Source organism: Sinohyriopsis cumingii, chromosome 6, assembly GCF_028554795.1.
Source record: "Sinohyriopsis cumingii isolate HCF-2022 chromosome 6, ASM2855479v2, whole genome shotgun sequence".
Lineage (NCBI taxonomy): Eukaryota > Metazoa > Mollusca > Bivalvia > Unionida > Unionidae > Sinohyriopsis > Sinohyriopsis cumingii.
In genome coordinates, this window is record NC_142966.1 from 59,964,725 (window position 1) to 59,983,134 (window position 18,410).

The window sequence follows — 18,410 nt, forward strand, 5'->3', positions numbered from 1 at the left end:
AGATAGTGTGGACTGATGTCTGCTAAAATTTAAAGGTCTCATTCTAAAGACAAGTTAGAACATACAAAATATTATCAGATAATAAATAAACCAGATCAGTGCTTGAAATACCTTAGGGATTATGTAGGAAACTAATTAAAAATACAAAACAAAAGCATTTTATAGAAAGCTTAAATCACATGTAGTAGGCTCTTCAATAAGAAGATTTATTAGAATAAATGCAAATACACAGTTTAATAAATCCATTTTATTTTGACACAAATGTGCATAGCGTTTGTTCAAAGTGATAATGACAACTCTGTTAAAATAAATCCAGATTATAAATAATGTTCTTTAAATGGAATTCTCTGACATCTACATCAAGCTGCATCATTTAGTCAAACAGCAGAGATAACACAAACTTCTCATCACATGCATCAAAGGCTAATTTCCATAGACATGTATATTATCATGGTATTAACCGAATTGTAAGAAATACTAATGTATTGTTAGCCATAGGCAGCCAACTGATAATTATCCCCATGATATAGTGTCAATCATATTTTGATACCCTCCATCCATCTGTCCATACTTCTATACCCAAGATTTAGTGTCAAGGATTTTGTGATACCCTCCATCCATCTGTCCATAATTCTACACCCAAGATTAAGTGTCAATGATATTTTGATACCCAACATCCATCTGTCCATAATTCTATCCCAAAGATTTAGTGTTAAGGATTTTGTGATATCCTCCATCCATCTGTCCATAATTCTACACCCAAGATTTAGTGTCAATCATATTGTGATACCCTCTATCCATACTTCTATACCCAAGATTTAGTGTCAAGGATATTGTGATACCTTCTATCATCTGTCCATAATTCTACACCCAAGATTAAGTGTCAATGATATTGTGATACCCAACATCCATCTGTCCATAATTCTATCCCAAAGATTTAGTGTTAAGGATTTTGTGACATCCTCCATCCATCTGTCCATAATTCTACACCCAAGATTTAGTGTCAATCATATTGTGATACCTCTATCCATACTTCTATACCCAAGATTTAGTGTCAAGGATATTGTGATACCCTCCATCCATCTGTCCATAATTCTACACCCAAGATTTAGTGTCAATGATTTTGTGATACCCTCTATCCATCTGTCCATACTTCTATACCCCAGATTTAGTGTCAAGGATATTGTGACACCCTACATCCATCTGTCCATAATTCTACACCCAAGATTTAGTGTCAATCATATTGTGATACCCTCTATCCATACTTCTATACCCAAGATTTAGTGTCAAGGATATTGTGATACCCTCTATCATCTGTCCATAATTCTACACCCAAGATTAAGTGTCAATGATATTGTGATACCCAACATCCATCTATCCATAATTCTATCCCAAAGATTTAGTGTTAAGGATTTTGTGATATCCTCCATCCATCTGTCCATAATTCTACACCCAAGATTTAGTGTCAATCATATTGTGATACCTCTATCCATACTTCTATACCCAAGATTTAGTGTCAAGGATATTGTGATACCCTCTATCCATCTGTCCATAACTCTACACCCAAGATTTAGTGTCAATGATTTTGTGATACCCTCTATCCATCTGTCCATACTTCTATACCCAAGATTTAGTGTCAAGGATATTGTGATACCCTCCATCCATCTGTCCATAATTCTACACCCAAGATTTAGCGTCAATCATATTGTGATACCCTCTATCCATACTTCTATACCCAAGATTTAGTGTCAAGGATATTGTGATACCCTACATCCATCTGTCCATAATTCTACACCCAAGATTTAGTGTCAAAAATATTGTGATACCCATTGTCTATAATTCTCTCTCCTACACTGCAAGGTCGAAATTCACCATACTCTGTAAATAAGTTGCCCATGTAGAAACCATGTATGAGACAGGTATAATGTTTTGCACATTTACCACTGGTACTTGTGAAGGGTCAAAGATAAAATCCCCAAAACTGCAATTTCAGTAGCTTTTCAGAATATAATTAAACTTCATACAATGTAAAAACAAGACATGGATATGTAACATATTTGTTTTATGATGATTCGTCATGGTATGGAGGAAACATGGCAAGGTAGTGGTCCAAGGGAAGATGGCAGAAGACCACTAATATGGAGGAAGGGGGACGGGTCAAGGTTTCTGGGATGGATGGGAGAGTATGTAATAAAGTATTGTGGGGATTTGAAATAGCAAGACATGGAATTAACTAAAGTTATGACAAATTACATGAAGACATTGGAAAGTAGTGTTTGCATTTTGTAGGGAAAAGATTATTATCAATGAACATTTCTTATTGTGTCCATGTAGCATTATAAACTAGCAAGAATAAAACTATTCATGAACAAGTGGTCAGTATAGCACTCCCTCACTATAAGGCCTACATGATTACTGTTATAAGGGGAATATGTTCATTGATCCCTTTTTATTACACTGAGGTAAAATTATATACCCTCATTATAAGGTAACTTCACTAAAAGACTATATTCTTGGAAACCCATGTAAAATATTATAATGAGGGAGTGTCATGTATCACACTGCTGTTTACACTAGTCCTATCTTTCACAGCAATGAAATTAGATTAAGAACTATTATAAGAAGGAATGTCATGTATCACACTGCTGTTTACACTAATACTACCTTTCACAGCAATGAAATTAGATTAAGAACTATTACAAGAAGGAGAGATATTATTTTATAACATCTCCAACCTAGCACAAAATATTCTTTATTATAAAGATCGTAGCAAACAAGAATAACACAAAATACAAATGCTTTCAAAAGGATTGATGCAAACTGAAAAGTACTTTATAAGAACAATGATTTCAGCAAAAATGAATAAAAAGCTGGTAATAACACTGAAATGTCCATTACATCTACTCAACACTTACTCCGAACATCATCGCTAAACATCTAACCATTTTCTGGACACTTACTAAATACTGTAAACAAGAAACTTAAATATCAGTTCAGTTTTCATGTTTCACTGACGTAGATGCACAAAACTACATGAGTTTTGTTGTGGGTTGGTGGAAACAATGAGTATCATTTGGCATAGGGATATATGGAAGATGTTTGGCTGAGATGTTATTCATAAGGCATATCGCACGAGTTTTTCCCCCAACTCAGAACAAAACATAAATGCAGCTTTGTATTTATTACATACCCCCTCTACTATGCTTTTTAAATATTTTTAGCTTTACAGAAAACAAATTGGGATTTATAAAAGTTAGATTCACTGTGTCTAAAAAATATCGACTCATGGACATGAGAAGACACAAAATATGCATAATCAACCATGTAAGATTAAATGGGAATGTAATAAAATCATACCTCAAAATCAAAAGCAAACTAATTCAAATTCATAAAAGGCAGTAGAAAGTATTTCTAATAATACAAACAAGCTATCAAATATTGGTTAATAAAAAATGAAGTTTGTAGCAGTTTTTTAAATTTAGAAGTCATTTAGAAATGTGCAGGATAAAAATAGCTCATTTCATGCACCAAAATGCAGATGTACCACTGCCAAACCAAGTTTGACATGAATTTCAACTTCTTGCAATCATGAAACTAATTCTACCAAATCATCTAGCACACTATCACTGCATTATCCATATCATCTAATAGAAAATTCTGTATTTTCCTTCATACAATTAAAGTGTGAAAAAAAATCTGTTCTTCACAATTGTCAATTACGTAGTTATAAAAATGATGCACGTCAAAAAATCTTGTACAATTATTATTTACAAAAGATTTTGCAATTTTTGATTCCAAAAATGTATTAAGCTGATCATATACCATTTAAACCTAATAAGAATCACAACCAAATACCAGATAATTCTTACTGCTGATTCATTACTGTCCATAAAGAGTTGTACAGAAGCCTTCTAATGCCCAAATTATAGACTGTACACTTTCTAATGGCCATGTTATAGACTGTACACTTTCTAATGGCCAAGTTATAGACTGTACACTTTCTAAAGGCCAAGTTATAGACTGTACACTTTCTAATGGCCAAGTTATAAACTGTACACTTTCTAATGGCCAAGTTATAGACTGTACACTTTCTAAATGAAAACAATTCTTTAACATTTTTTTCCAGATGAACACAGTGTATATACTTTTCGAAAGAACTACAGAATCACCATTTTATGTCTGCACAGCACACACAGTCAAATGAACTCAGTGCATAAAACATATGCTGTGGGCCTGAAAACTATTTGTCTAATTATTTGTAAAATGTCTATAAATAAAAGAGAGAGAAAATCCATCCAAAATGAGACAGCTATTCAAGAAATTAAAGTCACCTTGATTTGAGACATTTTTTAAAGATTCATTATTGCTTTAACATACTGCTAATATGAACTGAGATTAGTAATTAGAAAGTGATACTGTAAACCAACAATACTACAATCAGTATTTACGGGTCATGAGTTAGTCCACAAAATGCAGGTCATTTGGAAGACTCAAATCAACTAATCACAAAACATACTTTTGAATGATCATTTCTGATTGACTCAGTGGAAACTCAATCTCAAACTCAAACTCTGAGGTTTTTTTTTTTTATTTTTGTGCTTGATCTTGCCTTACAAGCCAGAAATATAAACAACTCTTGACCTTGAGATTTTGTTTTAACCAATTACAAATATTACTTTTGAAAGCCGGCATCTGACTGTCTGATAGCATATTGCAACTCAAGCTCAGTTTTACAATCACAATGCAGGTAACTGATGGATAAACTATTTTGTCAGCAATGAAGAAAGACTCGGAACTCAAACACAAACATCATTTAAACTATAAAAAAGTGTTCTACTGGACTTGTGCACTGTAGGAGCAAAACACACAAGGTGTGGAACATATATAACTGACAATTTATTTCCTAGTTTACCAGTATAATGGGATTTGAGAGAAAGCTACAATGTAGCCATTTAGTTATGTACAATAGTTAGTCTACAAGATCTGGTATCTAACAAACCTGATATGTAAATTACGAGTTTCAATGATCCCAGGTCAATGCCAGATGTGGCTGAGTAGTGACTTTAGATTGTAAGATTAAAAAACATATATCATTTATAAACTGGAATTACATCTAGACACAAGTGTTTTACCATTCTTAAAGCATGTGTGTATGTGACTTGAAACAAAGCTTCAGCAATCAGTAAACCAGTTAGATTTCAGAGAGCAACATTAACAGAATTTTTATTTTTTTAATATTTGCTCCCCTGATATACTTGTGAAATTAAATAATATAAAACTGAATACAGATAAAATATGACTCAGTACCTTTATAATTGAATGGATATGGTAGTTTCAACCAGTGGTATTATATTGTCAACATACATTATCAACACTTCAAACTAGCTCATTACAATGTCCACCACAACAGTACTGTTTGATTTAGTGAATTTCTGGTTGGCATTGAAGGCTTGTATAGGTCCAACTACAAAATAATTTTTTTGAATTATGTGTATTTTTTGGAGAGATTTTGTTAACACATACATTTTATTGGTTCCCATAGGCTGACCTGGGTTTTACATGATTTTGGTACCCTAAGGCTTTCATTTTGTTTTTTGGTGGTTTTAATGGCACAAGAAAATGGGAGTAAGTTCCTTCTCAAGGACACAGGCAGCTGACACAAGCATGTATCAAACATGCCACCTTGGATTACAAGTCCAATACTCTATCAACTGTGCTAGCATAGCCATAGCTCAAGGTAAAACAGTAAACTCTCATATAATTACATTAATTAAAATGGAACATAAGGTTCTGACAGAAAACGTATGACAAACAAACGCGCTGAATGGTAAATTTGTCTTTATAACAGAATACTGAACTCCTTATTGTCACAGCAATGTCCTGGTCACCAAGATGCATATTTCCTTTATATACTAGTCTGTCATTCCTAGCAATTTTACTTTTCCTGGAATTATTTAACAGGATAGGATATATGGGGTTCCCACTTTCTGAAACAAAACTGTCCAGGTCTTTTCCAAGTTTTCTCAAGGATGAAAGTGTTTTATTTCACACACAACCCTTGCTGAAAGAAACTGAAAACAAATTGGCCTTGAAAACATGTTTTTTTAAAAGCTGTTTCTCTTCTGAGACTCTGCCGAAACATCTGAAACATATGGCGATGTACAGAACCATAGGGTATAACACTAGAAACCAGTATAACTATCAAACTTTATATAAATTATCATTTAATTCATTTATATTTACAGAATAAAACTGTAAACTTCACTCTGCTTACCTGCATATGATGGTATAAAGAAAATGTTTCTAGAAAAGGGTTGTTTTACATTTTGACAAAAAACCATTATAAAAAGAGGATTTAGTCTGACTATCGACCAATGTGGGATTCTGCATTGAAAATTGTCCCAGCAGTTGGAGCATTTCTACATATTTAGTAAGGTCTGATAGTAATTTCAATGGAAAGGTGAGTTGTAAGTGTACATAGAGCAAAAGGTTACTTTTTATGACAATGTTTAATGATAATGTATTTTCCAGTGTTAACTAACAAATCAGAACACATCTTTGTTAACCTTTCATGTTACAGAGGAAAATGTGGTTGAAAATTTTCATTACTTTTCTCTCAAAGTTATCAATAACGCAAGTCACAAACAATTCTCTAACACTATATAGAAAACAAAATACTGATAAAGAGGTGACTGGGGAAACCAGTCTACTTGACCAGTCAGATTGCCTGAGTGCTTGGATTGATTATGCAAATTTGTTTAACAATATGCCACTGATTTGATTATTACTATAGCTTTTGAATTACCTACCCAGATTTTAACATTCACAATAGGCAACTTGACAGGTAGATTCAATTTTTTTATGACTTATGTACAGGCCATGTTCAGTGCAATGAAAACTAATTCAATTCATCATTTCACTTCTACACTATCATGAAATTTATGACAGAAATTTACAAAAATAATAGCACAAGACTTAGAACACAGTGCAAGATTTTCAGTTGCATTATGTTATCTACCAACATTTCTGTGTATGTAAAACCCTGCATTCCTAGTCAGTTTGATTAAATTGTTGATCTCATGCATGCAGAAAAAAAAAGTGCAAGGAGATGAAGCTGAAAATAAATTGTAGCATGTGACAATCATGGTGTGTTCAAGCATTCAAAAAGGACTCTGCAGGATTTTTGTCTGTTTTCATACGTATCAGTGAACTTAGTTTAAAATCACTGTGCTTACAACAGCATTACAAAAACAACAATGGAAAATGATTGCAGCAGTTAAAACAAAGAATCTGCAGCACATTCCACCCTTTAGAGGGTTTCAGTGCTTGTCAAATAGTCCAGCTAACACAAGAGAGGTCAGAGGGGAATTGAGCAGGATGCTGTAACTTCTGAACTCTTGGATGGTCTGTATATCCTGTCATCACAGTGATGATTTCACTGAAGATTTTCTGAAATGGGGAAAAACAGATTTTGATTATCTGTAGAAATTGAAATGAAAATGTTGCTGAAATCCTAAATCTGGGGATGGGAATTTTTTCTGCTAAATTATCTAATCACATTTACATTCATTAACTTCTCCCAGAAAGGTGAAAACCACCTGTTTTTCCAATCTGTATACAACATGGACCATAAGAATAGAAGCTACATGATGAAACTCTTCCTAGATACCATTGTAATACCCTTCCCTGTTTCTGCTAGGTACCTACCTGTATACAAGATACCATTGTAATACCCTTCCCTGTCTCTGCTAGGTGCCTACCTGTATAAAAGATACCATTGTAATACCCTTCCCTGTCTCTGCTAGGTGCCTACCTGTATACAAGATACCATTGTAATACCCTTCCCTGTCTCTGCTAGGTGCCTACCTGTATACAAGATACCATTGTAATACCCTTCCCTGTCTCTGCTAGGTGCCTACCTGTATACAAGATACCACTGTATTACCCTTCCCTGTCTCTGCTAGGTGCCTACCTGTATACAAGATACCATTGTAATACCCTTCCCTGTCTCTGTTAGGTGCCTACCTGTATACAAGATACCACTGTAATACCTTTCCCTGTCTCTGCTAGGTGCCTACCTGTATACAAGATACCATTGTAATACCCTTCCCTGTCTCTGTTAAGTGACTACCTGTATACAAGATACCATTGTAATACCCTTCCCTGTCTCTGTTAGGTGACTACCTGTATACAAGATACCATTGTAATACCCTTCCCTGTCTCTGCTAGGTGCCTACCTGTATACAAGATACCATTGTAATACCCTTCCCTGTCTCTGTTAGGTGCCTACCTGTATACAAGATACCACTGTAATATCCTTCTCTGTCTCTGCTAGGTGCCTACCTGTATACAAGATACCATTGTAATACCCTTCCCTGTCTCTGTTAGGTGCCTACCTGTATACAAGATACCATTGTAATACCCTTCCCTGTCTCTGTTAGGTGACTACCTGTATACAAGATACCATTGTAATACCCTTACCTGTCTCTGCTAGGTGCCTACCTGTATACAAGATACCACTGTAATACCCTTCCCTGTCTCTGTTAGGTACCTACCTGTATACAAGATACCACTGTAATATCCTTCTCTGTCTTTGCTAGGTGCCTACCTGTATACAAGATAAAATTGTAATACCCTTCCCTGTCTCTGTTAGGTGCCTACCTGTATACAAGATACCATTGTAATACCCTTCCCTGTCTCTGTTAGGTGACTACCTGTATACAAGATACCATTGTAATACCCTTCCCTGTCTCTGCTAGGTGCCTACCTGTATACAAGATACCATTGTAATACCCTTCCCTGTCTCTGTTAGGTGCCTACCTGTATACAAGATACCACTGTAATATCCTTCTCTGTCTCTACTAGGTGCCTACCTGTATACAAGATACCATTGTAATACCCTTCCCTGTCTCTGTTAGGTGCCTACCTGTATACAAGATACCATTGTAATACCCTTCCCTGTCTCTGTTAGGTGACTACCTGTATACAAGATACCATTGTAATACCCTTCCCTGTCTCTGCTAGGTGCCTACCTGTATACAAGATACCACTGTAATATCCTTCTCTGTCTCTGCTAGGTGCCTACCTGTATACAAGATACCATTGTAATACCTTTCCCTGTCTCTTCTAGGTGTCTACCTGTATACAAGATACCATTGTAATACCCTTCCCTGTCTCTGCTAGGTGCCTACCTGTATACAAGATGTCAGTAAGTTAAAGCTTGAGTAATAAATCGATGAGGATTGCAGGGTAGTGTGGAGGACTAAATAAAACAATGAGGATTGCAGGGAGGTGTGGATGACTAAATAAATCAATGAGGATTGCAGAGAGGTGTGTACAACTAAATACATAAATAAGGATTGCAGGGAGGTATGGACGACTAAATAAATCAATAAGGATTGTGGAGGACTTGTGTAAAATGTGACTAATTAGAATACATTTTAGAAGAAATATAATTTACATTAAAAATCTCCTTGGTCCATCAAATACATTACATGGCCAAACTGATGTTAAGAAAATAGTAACAGGAGGAGGAAATACAGGGGCACCCATCCCCTATCTTGATGACACACCAGAGGACATACAGACAATGATCCTCATGTTATGGGTATGACCACTCTCCCAATGAGGGGGCAACACAATTAATGGATAACAAAGAAATCAAGCAACTGGTAATCACTATCAACTTTTACCAGGGAACAAGGTGAAAAGCATGCCAATGAGGTTGTCTGCCTTCAACACAGTCTGGTGGACATCTGATAAACCAATCCTGCTCTACCAGTTTCAGCTCCCTGCAGGATAAATCCTAAAGGGTAAGAACTGGAGAATGCCGACTATCCATGTCAACCACACTAATATCCTGAATGGAATGACTGTGATCAATTGCAAAACTTGCAGGAACAGCTCTCATCTCACGTGATGATATTCAGGAGGTATATTATTTTCCGGGACCTTCAAATACACACCCCTCTCCAAAAAATCACTCATCTTAAACCAAGAGGCTATTGCTTTGGAAGTCATGTCCTGCCTTCCTTACTGGACAGGAAGAAAAAAAATGTCTATGATAGCCACAAAAGACACTTTCAGTGCGTGTAGGACAGCATCACAACACAAGTGGCCTGATCATGGAGTTCTGCCTCTCTAGAAGTATCTAATGATGGCAGACAGCAAATGAATTCCTGAGTATCTGTAGCTGGTTCTTAGCTACAAAGTCTGGCTGCGTTATTAGAACAATTTAACCATATAAGCAGAACTGCAAATAGTTCAGGTCAAATGAAAGGTCAAGTAATTCACTCAACATGGCAATGTCAAGGCCTTCATGAAGCATGTTTTGCACAAAAACAGATTTAGCAAGGTCTTGGACAAAAACCCAAACTTATGTAAGAACCCACAGAGATTCTATTTGGGAAACAAATGAGTGACCAGGGCAAACTCTGATAAAAAAAACTGGTCATTAAATCAGAAATTTCATTCCTATGGCTTATATCCACTATTTCTTTTCATACAGCCAAAGAGAGAAGTGAGCCAGTTAAGGGATGAAGCTTGTAAATGCATGATGTTACTGTTCTTATAAGCTACTTTCCCTCATACTGTACACCTTCAAAATGGAAAGTTTTCCAGCTTGTGTGATTCTCTCCATGATCAAAGATTTGAGTTTCACTGTGTGCAGGGCTTCCAATTCATGATCCAAATGTAAAAACAAAGTCTAAAAGAATTTAAATATTTCTTCTAGGACTTTTTTTTTACAAGAGCTACTTTTATCTGAAATATTTGTAAAATTGCTCAGTAAAACTTCTATTGAGACAAGATTTAAACAAATTCAGTGAAAAAAATATTAAGATAATATATTTTAAAGTGTCAATGGAAAGTACTTACAACTGAAAACCCTAATAAGATAAAAATTAAATGTATCATAATATTTATAGGTTTTTCATGCATAGGTTGTATTTAATGCTGATGAAAGCTACAAATTTTGTTTGACAGTCTAAATGATTAATTTTAATGTTTACATGAAAACTTGTTCAACTGTAAAAAGATACATATAACAATTTCATGAAAATAGCATCTAATACCATGTTAGATGGATAATTATGTAATATTTAAATAATAATATAACAAACACATGTTCAAGGTAAAAATAATCAACTGTAACCAGCATATTTCTTACAGTAGCCAACTAATGAAATTGGAAAGGTGTTCAAAAAAGTACTAAGAGTCCTTGAATATATAATGTTTTAGCATCAAAGCTGCTGTATCCTTACATAGTTTTGGGATTTGACACGACACATGATAAGAATCAACTTATGGAAACTAGCATAGAATGGCAGCTGGTTTTCCAAGAAAAAAGCTTTGGAATTACCGTGATCCTGTAGTTTTTCTCAAGAAACAGTGAACAATCTCCTTAATGTTAAGGAAGAGGAATGGTAATCTGTTTTCACTAATATTCTGATATATGTCTTACCCAATAACAGTAGGGGATGGCTTTCAACAAGAGAAATCTCTTCAATCACGGTCTTATAAATGAACTCAGTCCTTTCCATGACGGGTCAGAGTTTTGCATCTGATTGAGGTTGTCCCCATTTTCACTCATCAAGTTATCCTTGCTTAAAAACCCTTCCATATCTATATATACAATGACCATTGAAAAGGAGGAGGTAGAATTGTCAAAGGTAGCATGCTAGTATGTTCCCACAGGAAATGCATTGAATTGTGGGTTGGCAACTAAACAGTTGGTTTGACAACCAATAGTGTTTTGGTCAGTGAAATGGTGGCTGTGTGATTTGACCATAATGACCCATGCAAGGATGACCATATACCAGCCTGGCCTGTTGCAGCAACTGACATATGATCATGCGTTGTAAAGAACAAATGGCCAGCCAGTTGGAGAGGTGTCACAAGCCTGAATGGCACAAGAAGTTGTTGGCTGAGAATTCTGTACAACTCCAAAAAGGTCTGATGTAAACTGCATCCACAGAGTCTGACAGCCACTCTCATCCTGCTCTGGCATGCAAACTGACTTGTGCCCACTTGGTTGCAAAAGGGAAGGAACAAATTCTGACGGTGTATCCAAGTCAGCTGTAAATGGTGGAAAGACAGCAGAAAGAAATCCTTTAATACCAACATCAGTGACATATTTTCTTGGGTAATTCTTTTTTTCTGAATGAAGGACAAGAACTTTTTGTCAGATGATGCCTATCTCTGCCTTTTAACTGTTTCTCAAAGCACTCTGGATCAATCCCACTCTGGATCAAGCCCCTTCTGCCTAGCTTGTGCAGGTGCTGCACAGTTTGGTAGAAGTACATTTCATACACCAAAGGCAAGTCTCAATGGTGTTCTCTGACACCTTGAACTACTCACATTTTATGCACATGACTGTCATTATGTACCAGCAGCAAATATGAAAAACAGTGAAGTTATGAAATTGACAAATTTAAAGCATAGTAAGAAGTAAATCACAAAACTTAAGTTCATTCTGCCACAAAGAAACAAAAGTTATGTCTACATTGCAAAAATATATGCCAACATTACACAAGTTATGCCTACATTGAAACAACATTGTCAGATACTAAGGTCATGACACTGAACAAATTACAAGCTTTAAAACATCATAATTTAAAAAAATCAAGGAACAATTGATTACAGTATGTATTAAACATTAAAACAATAAAGAATTGGTAGACGGCTAAATTATCTAAGAAATCCAATGGATACAATTTTACCTTTACAGTGTGAAAGTTTTAAAGGATAAACATCCTGCAGAAAGCTGAAATAGGGGAGGTAATTATGTTATCTATGAAGAGTTTCTTCCCATAGTTAGTATTTTTATAGTCTATACACAATATAAATGGGGAATACACATTTTTCAAATTTCTGGGAGTGCTGGATTGAGAAGGTAGTGAAAGTTAAGTTCCCTAATGTAACTGTGATCAGGTAATGTATTCAATAGAAACTGTATAAAAATGACATTGCAGGATGTTCAAAATTTTGATGAGAGATTAAGTTTTGAACAGCATCATGGAGAGATTAAGTTTTGAACAGCATCATGACAGTCCTATACAGACGCTTTCTGATAATACTGCCTATATTGTGAAACTGCATCTTCTTTTTAATGTCACATGGCACATTGTAAACCAAAAAACTGCCAGGTCTTGTTGGTAGTACTGTAACATGCACTGCCATTATCAAAAATGTTTAAGTCAGTTGAAATGATATATAATTTATACTGTTTTCTTGCTTTATAAAGTTTTGATAATCAACGAGCTGAAAACTTCATTTACTGCATTGTTGTCCTTGTATATTTTAATTATTTCCCTTCTTTTCAAAATTAAAAAAATTATTTTGTATGTTTTTAAAATATGTCAAAGAAAAGAGACTGATAATCTGCTGTACCTGTAAGTGAAAAAATAATGGCAAAGACACCGTCAAACCAATATACACAGCAAATATTATTTCTTTTTTTTTTATAAGATGTGGGTGCCTCCCAATCCTGAATATGATACACAAAACTCCCAAAATGATGTCCACCATTTTTCATAAGAAGTAGAAGAATGTATTTTGTACAGGATGAGGTTAAGTCACGATGCTGATATACAGTCAATGAGTTAGGTACTTTGGTTAGACTATAAATATGGTGGACCAATCATTGTGAAACAAATGTGGTTGGCTTGATGGCCTCTATTAGATGATTCATTAAAAAATATGCACATAACTTCATTTATGATTCTGGTACAATTATTGCCACCTGGCATCTCTAATTTCCACTGACATTTCTTCCTTAATTTTTTTAATTGTTTTGAACAGCTGTTTGGTCAGTTGACAGTACATACCAGCATTGACTGATAACACTTTTTGTGCTTTGAAATGCTTAAACTGAACACATCAGAGTCATCTGCCATTTATGCTTTGAATTATGTATAGTGCAAAATGCTAAACAATTTTTTGGACACTTTACTTTTAATTAACTGAATTGCATTTGTCATGACAAATGAAAACAGTATAAAGATTTTAACAGTGATGAAGTACAGGTACTGATATAATGGACTTCAGTACAGGTACTGATATAATGGACTTCAAGCCATTGTAATATACTCAGGTTTACACAGAGTTTGAGGTATGACTATCATGCAAGTCATATTTTCTGAGAAGCTGCTATTACTTCAAGTGGAAGTCAACATCAAATGATAAACAATTAATCTGTCAGAAAATGCAATAAAATTTCTCACCAACTGGCATTGCATTATAAACTGAACATATTGGCAATCTGAAAGCTTGTACGTAATTTCCTTAAATAGTTCAAGTGGAAATCTGGGTAGTTATTTACAGACTACATACTTCTATATGAATATAATTACTATATATTTTCCTAATATAATTACTGTTTACTATCTGAATATATTTACTATTTGGTATTTCATTCAAAGTAACTAATCTGAAACAATGGTAATTTGACTATAATTTAACAACTGTATTAATTCTTTTGCAATTCACTGTGTGTAGTTTTCTAATACTGTTTAATTGTTACAAAGGGCTATCAGAACTAAAGAATGCAGTAAAATTGATGAAGGATAGTTTAGAAATCTTGAGACTGTACACTAAAATTTCCCTGAAATACTCATGTGATATAAAAGGTTCCCATTTCTAGGGATGAGGGTCCAAAAACTGTATTTATGGAATTATGCCCAGTATCATTTGTAAATATCTGGCATCCCTCATGAGGAATATATGAGTGGTGCATTTGGTACAGCTTCCAAGACAACATGGTAATGATGGGGGGAGTGGAAATGTTGAAGACATGACCACTGAGAAGTAATGATGAAGTCACGTGTTATATTGTTAAAGTGGGTAATACTCATCAGTATCCGTCTGTGAGTGTCAAATGTCTAATCATTATTCTAATCATTATTAAACTGCTTCCTAGATTAGTTTGAAATACAATAAGTATGGGAGTCACTGCAGAAATCTGACAATCATGAACCATCACTCTGCTATATCATGATTAAGTAAGATGCTGACAATCAAATTCAGGTGAGGTCTCATCAACATCAAGCTGTGTGCCAAATTTGGTTGAAGTCCAGTAATAAACAGGAACGTCATTTTGCTAAAATGAAAGTTAATGGGTCTTACAACTCAGGGCTGTAACCTAAACAAATCCGTAATAATAGTAAAATGATGATAACCAAACTCAGCCCAGGTTGAATCAATCAAGCAATGTAACAAACTTATTTGAAATCCAATCATAAATTAGTTACTGTTTAGAAATAAAAGTGGGTGGGTTGACAATAAGGAAAACTTACAAAAAAACTCTGCTAAATGTGGAAGTAAATAAATCACAATCAAATTTGTCAAAGACCTTGTCAGTACCAAGCAACTGAACAAATTTGGTTGAAATCCATGACGTTAGTTGCTGTGTGTAAACGAAAGGTGAGTGCATCTAACAATCACTGACTATAACTCTGGTAAAAAATGATACAGAATGGTGACTTTGGGCATAGTCTCACTGATACAAAGCTACATACAAAATTTAGAATAAAAGCAATAATAATTGAGGGATTTATTGTGTGCAAATGAAAATAGGATGGACAGACAGAAGGATGGAAGGCTTAAAGGATGGGCAGACTACCGAAAAACATATTTTTATGAAAGTGGGGGACAGTAACGGTTTACACATAACTGAAATATATATTCAAATATGTATGCATGAAATGTTGAGCCATTGACAATGGGGCTTCAAATATCTCGTTATTTATCTTGGATCAGTATTCCAGGCATATCAAAATCTCCCCATTTTAAAACAGGTTGTCAGTACATGCCATACTTTATGATATGCTATGCATATAGCACTCGCTCAGTATAGGGCCCTTCATTATAGCAGTACCAGTTATAAAGTATGGTCATGGATTATATGTCATTAAGCAGTAGTAAAATAATATAGGTCATGAATTGGCATAAGGCAGTAAACTTTGTGGCTCTCATGGATAGTGTTATAATGAGGGAGGTAAGTAACATGTGTCTGATTATAACTGGTATAAGGCAGTACTTACCGGCTCCCACAGACATCATTATAATGAGGATTACTTATACTGTATCACATGCTTCACTGTAAGGCAGCAGTTTTACTATTAGACAAGATAATATATGGCTCCCACAAACAGCATTATGAGGGATTACTGTATAATGTACTTCATTGTAAGGGAGTTTCATTATAAGGCTGTATAAACTGGCTCCCACAGACACTTGTTATAATGAGGGATTACTTTATCATGCACTTCATTATAAGGCAGTATACAATATGGCTCCCACAGACATCATTATAATGAGGGATTGCTCAAAAATGTACTTCATTATAAGGCAGTATACACTGGCTCCCAAATACATCATTATAATGAAGGATTAGTGTATTATGTACTTCATTATAAGGCAGTATACACTGGCTCTCACATACATCATTATATTGAGGGATTAGTGTATTATGTACTTCATTATAAGACAGTATACACTGGCATCCACAGACATCATTATAATTGGGGATTACTGCATAATGTACTTCATTATAAGGCAGACTCACTATAAAGCAGTATACTATATGGCTCCCAAAGACATTATAATGGCTCCCACAGACATCATTTGAATGAGGGACTACTGTATTATGTACTTCATTATAAGGCAAACTCATTATAAAGCAGTATACTATATGGCTCCCACAGACAGCATTATAATGAGAGATTACTGTATTATGTACTTCATTATAAAGCAGTATACTATATGGCTCCCACAGACATCATTATAATGAGGGATTACTGTATTATATACTTCATTATAAAGCAGTATACTATATGGCTCCCACAGACATTATAATGGCTCCCACAGACATCATTATATTGAGGGATTACTGTATTATATACTTCATTATAAGGCAGTCTCACTATAAAGCAGTATACTATATGGCTCCCACAGACAGCATTATAATAGGGAAGTCTGTACTTAATTCAACAGTTCAGTGCTAATGAAACCCGAACAACAGAACCAATGTACTGAAAAAAAGTGTTACAAAAGGTTGAAATGAAAAATTTTAACAGAAGAAAAATTAATGCCAATTACAATTAATTCCAGAGACCTCATCAAAATTATAATGAAAGGAATATTTCAAACCAGCATTTTGTATATAAAGGGTTTTACTATTTATCAGATTTAGAAGAATAGCATGACATGACTAAATATTACAGGAATGTACCAGTCATATGATTTATCATGCATGACTAAATATTAGAGGAATGTAACAGTCACATGATTTATCATGCATGACTAAATATTAAAGGAATGTACCAGTCACATGATTTATTATGCATAAAAATTTGTACATAAACAGACTTTTTAGTTTTATTTTGAGGGCTGATCCCCTTAATGCATGACTTATCATCCCTGAAGGTTTGTACAAGAACAAAGAGTTATTTTTATTTTGAGGGCTGCTTCCCCTTGATGTATAACTTATCATCCCTTAAGATTTGTACAAGAACACATTTACTTTTATTTGGATGGCTGCTTCCTCTTAATGCACAAGTTGTCATTCCTTAAGGTTAGTACAAGAACACAGTTATTTTTATTTTGAGGGCTGCTTAACTTTGATGCATGAAAAATGTTAAAACAAGACTACCACTAAGACACGTGGGGGAAGGAGGGTGAATAATATGGTGGTATTAAGGTGACATTATAATGAAGGCTCTGAATTTAAATGCAAACTGATTAGTATGGGCTATAATAAACTAATATTTACTTAGAATAAACTGAAAGAGGCAGCCAGGCTTTCTATGTCTACAGTTGAATCTGTAAATCCAGAAATGAAAATAAACATTTTGCACCTAACAACTGAAAATTCTCATTATGGTCATGTGAATAAATATAAGTAAAAACATCTATCTTTTAACATTACCTCAGTTTGTTATCATTCTAAATTTTCTTATGATTTCAATGAATGGATCTTAAAATTTCATTATTTTTGTAATGATAGATCATGGACATACTTTCTCACTATAAGTAATTTTCTTGCTATACTTAATCTTTTAAAAGAAATGAAAAGTAGTTTACTTAAACTCATATTTCATTTAGAAAATGTTCATGGTTTTTGAAATTTAACTTTCATTTTGAAAGTTTTAATGGGTTTTGAAAATAAACTTTTATTTAGAAAGTTTTCATTGATTTTGAGATTCAACTTTCATTTTGAAAGTTTTCATGGTTTTTGAAATTTACCTTTCATTTTGAAAGTTTTCATGGTTTTGAAATTTACCTTTCATTTTGAAAGTTTTCATGGTTTTTGAAATTTAACTTTCATTTTGAAGGTTTTCATGGTTTTTGAAATTTAACTTTCATTTTGAAGGTTTTCATGGTTTTTGAAATTTAACTTTCATTTTGAAAGT

At 34.3% G+C, this 18,410-nt stretch overlaps 1 protein-coding gene across 5 annotated transcripts in view; it reads right to left on the reverse strand.

Annotated features, from left to right (window-relative positions):
• Nucleotides 1–232: 232 nt before the first annotated feature.
• LOC149797042 (serine/threonine-protein kinase Nek1-like) overlaps nt 233–18,410 on the reverse strand; it is a 138,095-nt gene continuing 119,917 nt past the window's right edge. For 4 of the 5 annotated variants that reach the window (XM_089961708.1, XM_089961709.1, XM_089961710.1 and 1 more), the window contains 2 exons: nt 17,771–17,820; nt 233–7,449 (listed from right to left, as the gene is read on the reverse strand). In XM_089961708.1, coding sequence (XP_089817834.1) covers nt 17,771–17,820 — 50 coding nt within the window. In that variant the 3' untranslated portion in view covers nt 233–7,449. The remainder of the gene's footprint in view (nt 7,450–17,770; nt 17,821–18,410) is intronic. The other variant, XM_089961707.1, reaches the window with a different exon arrangement.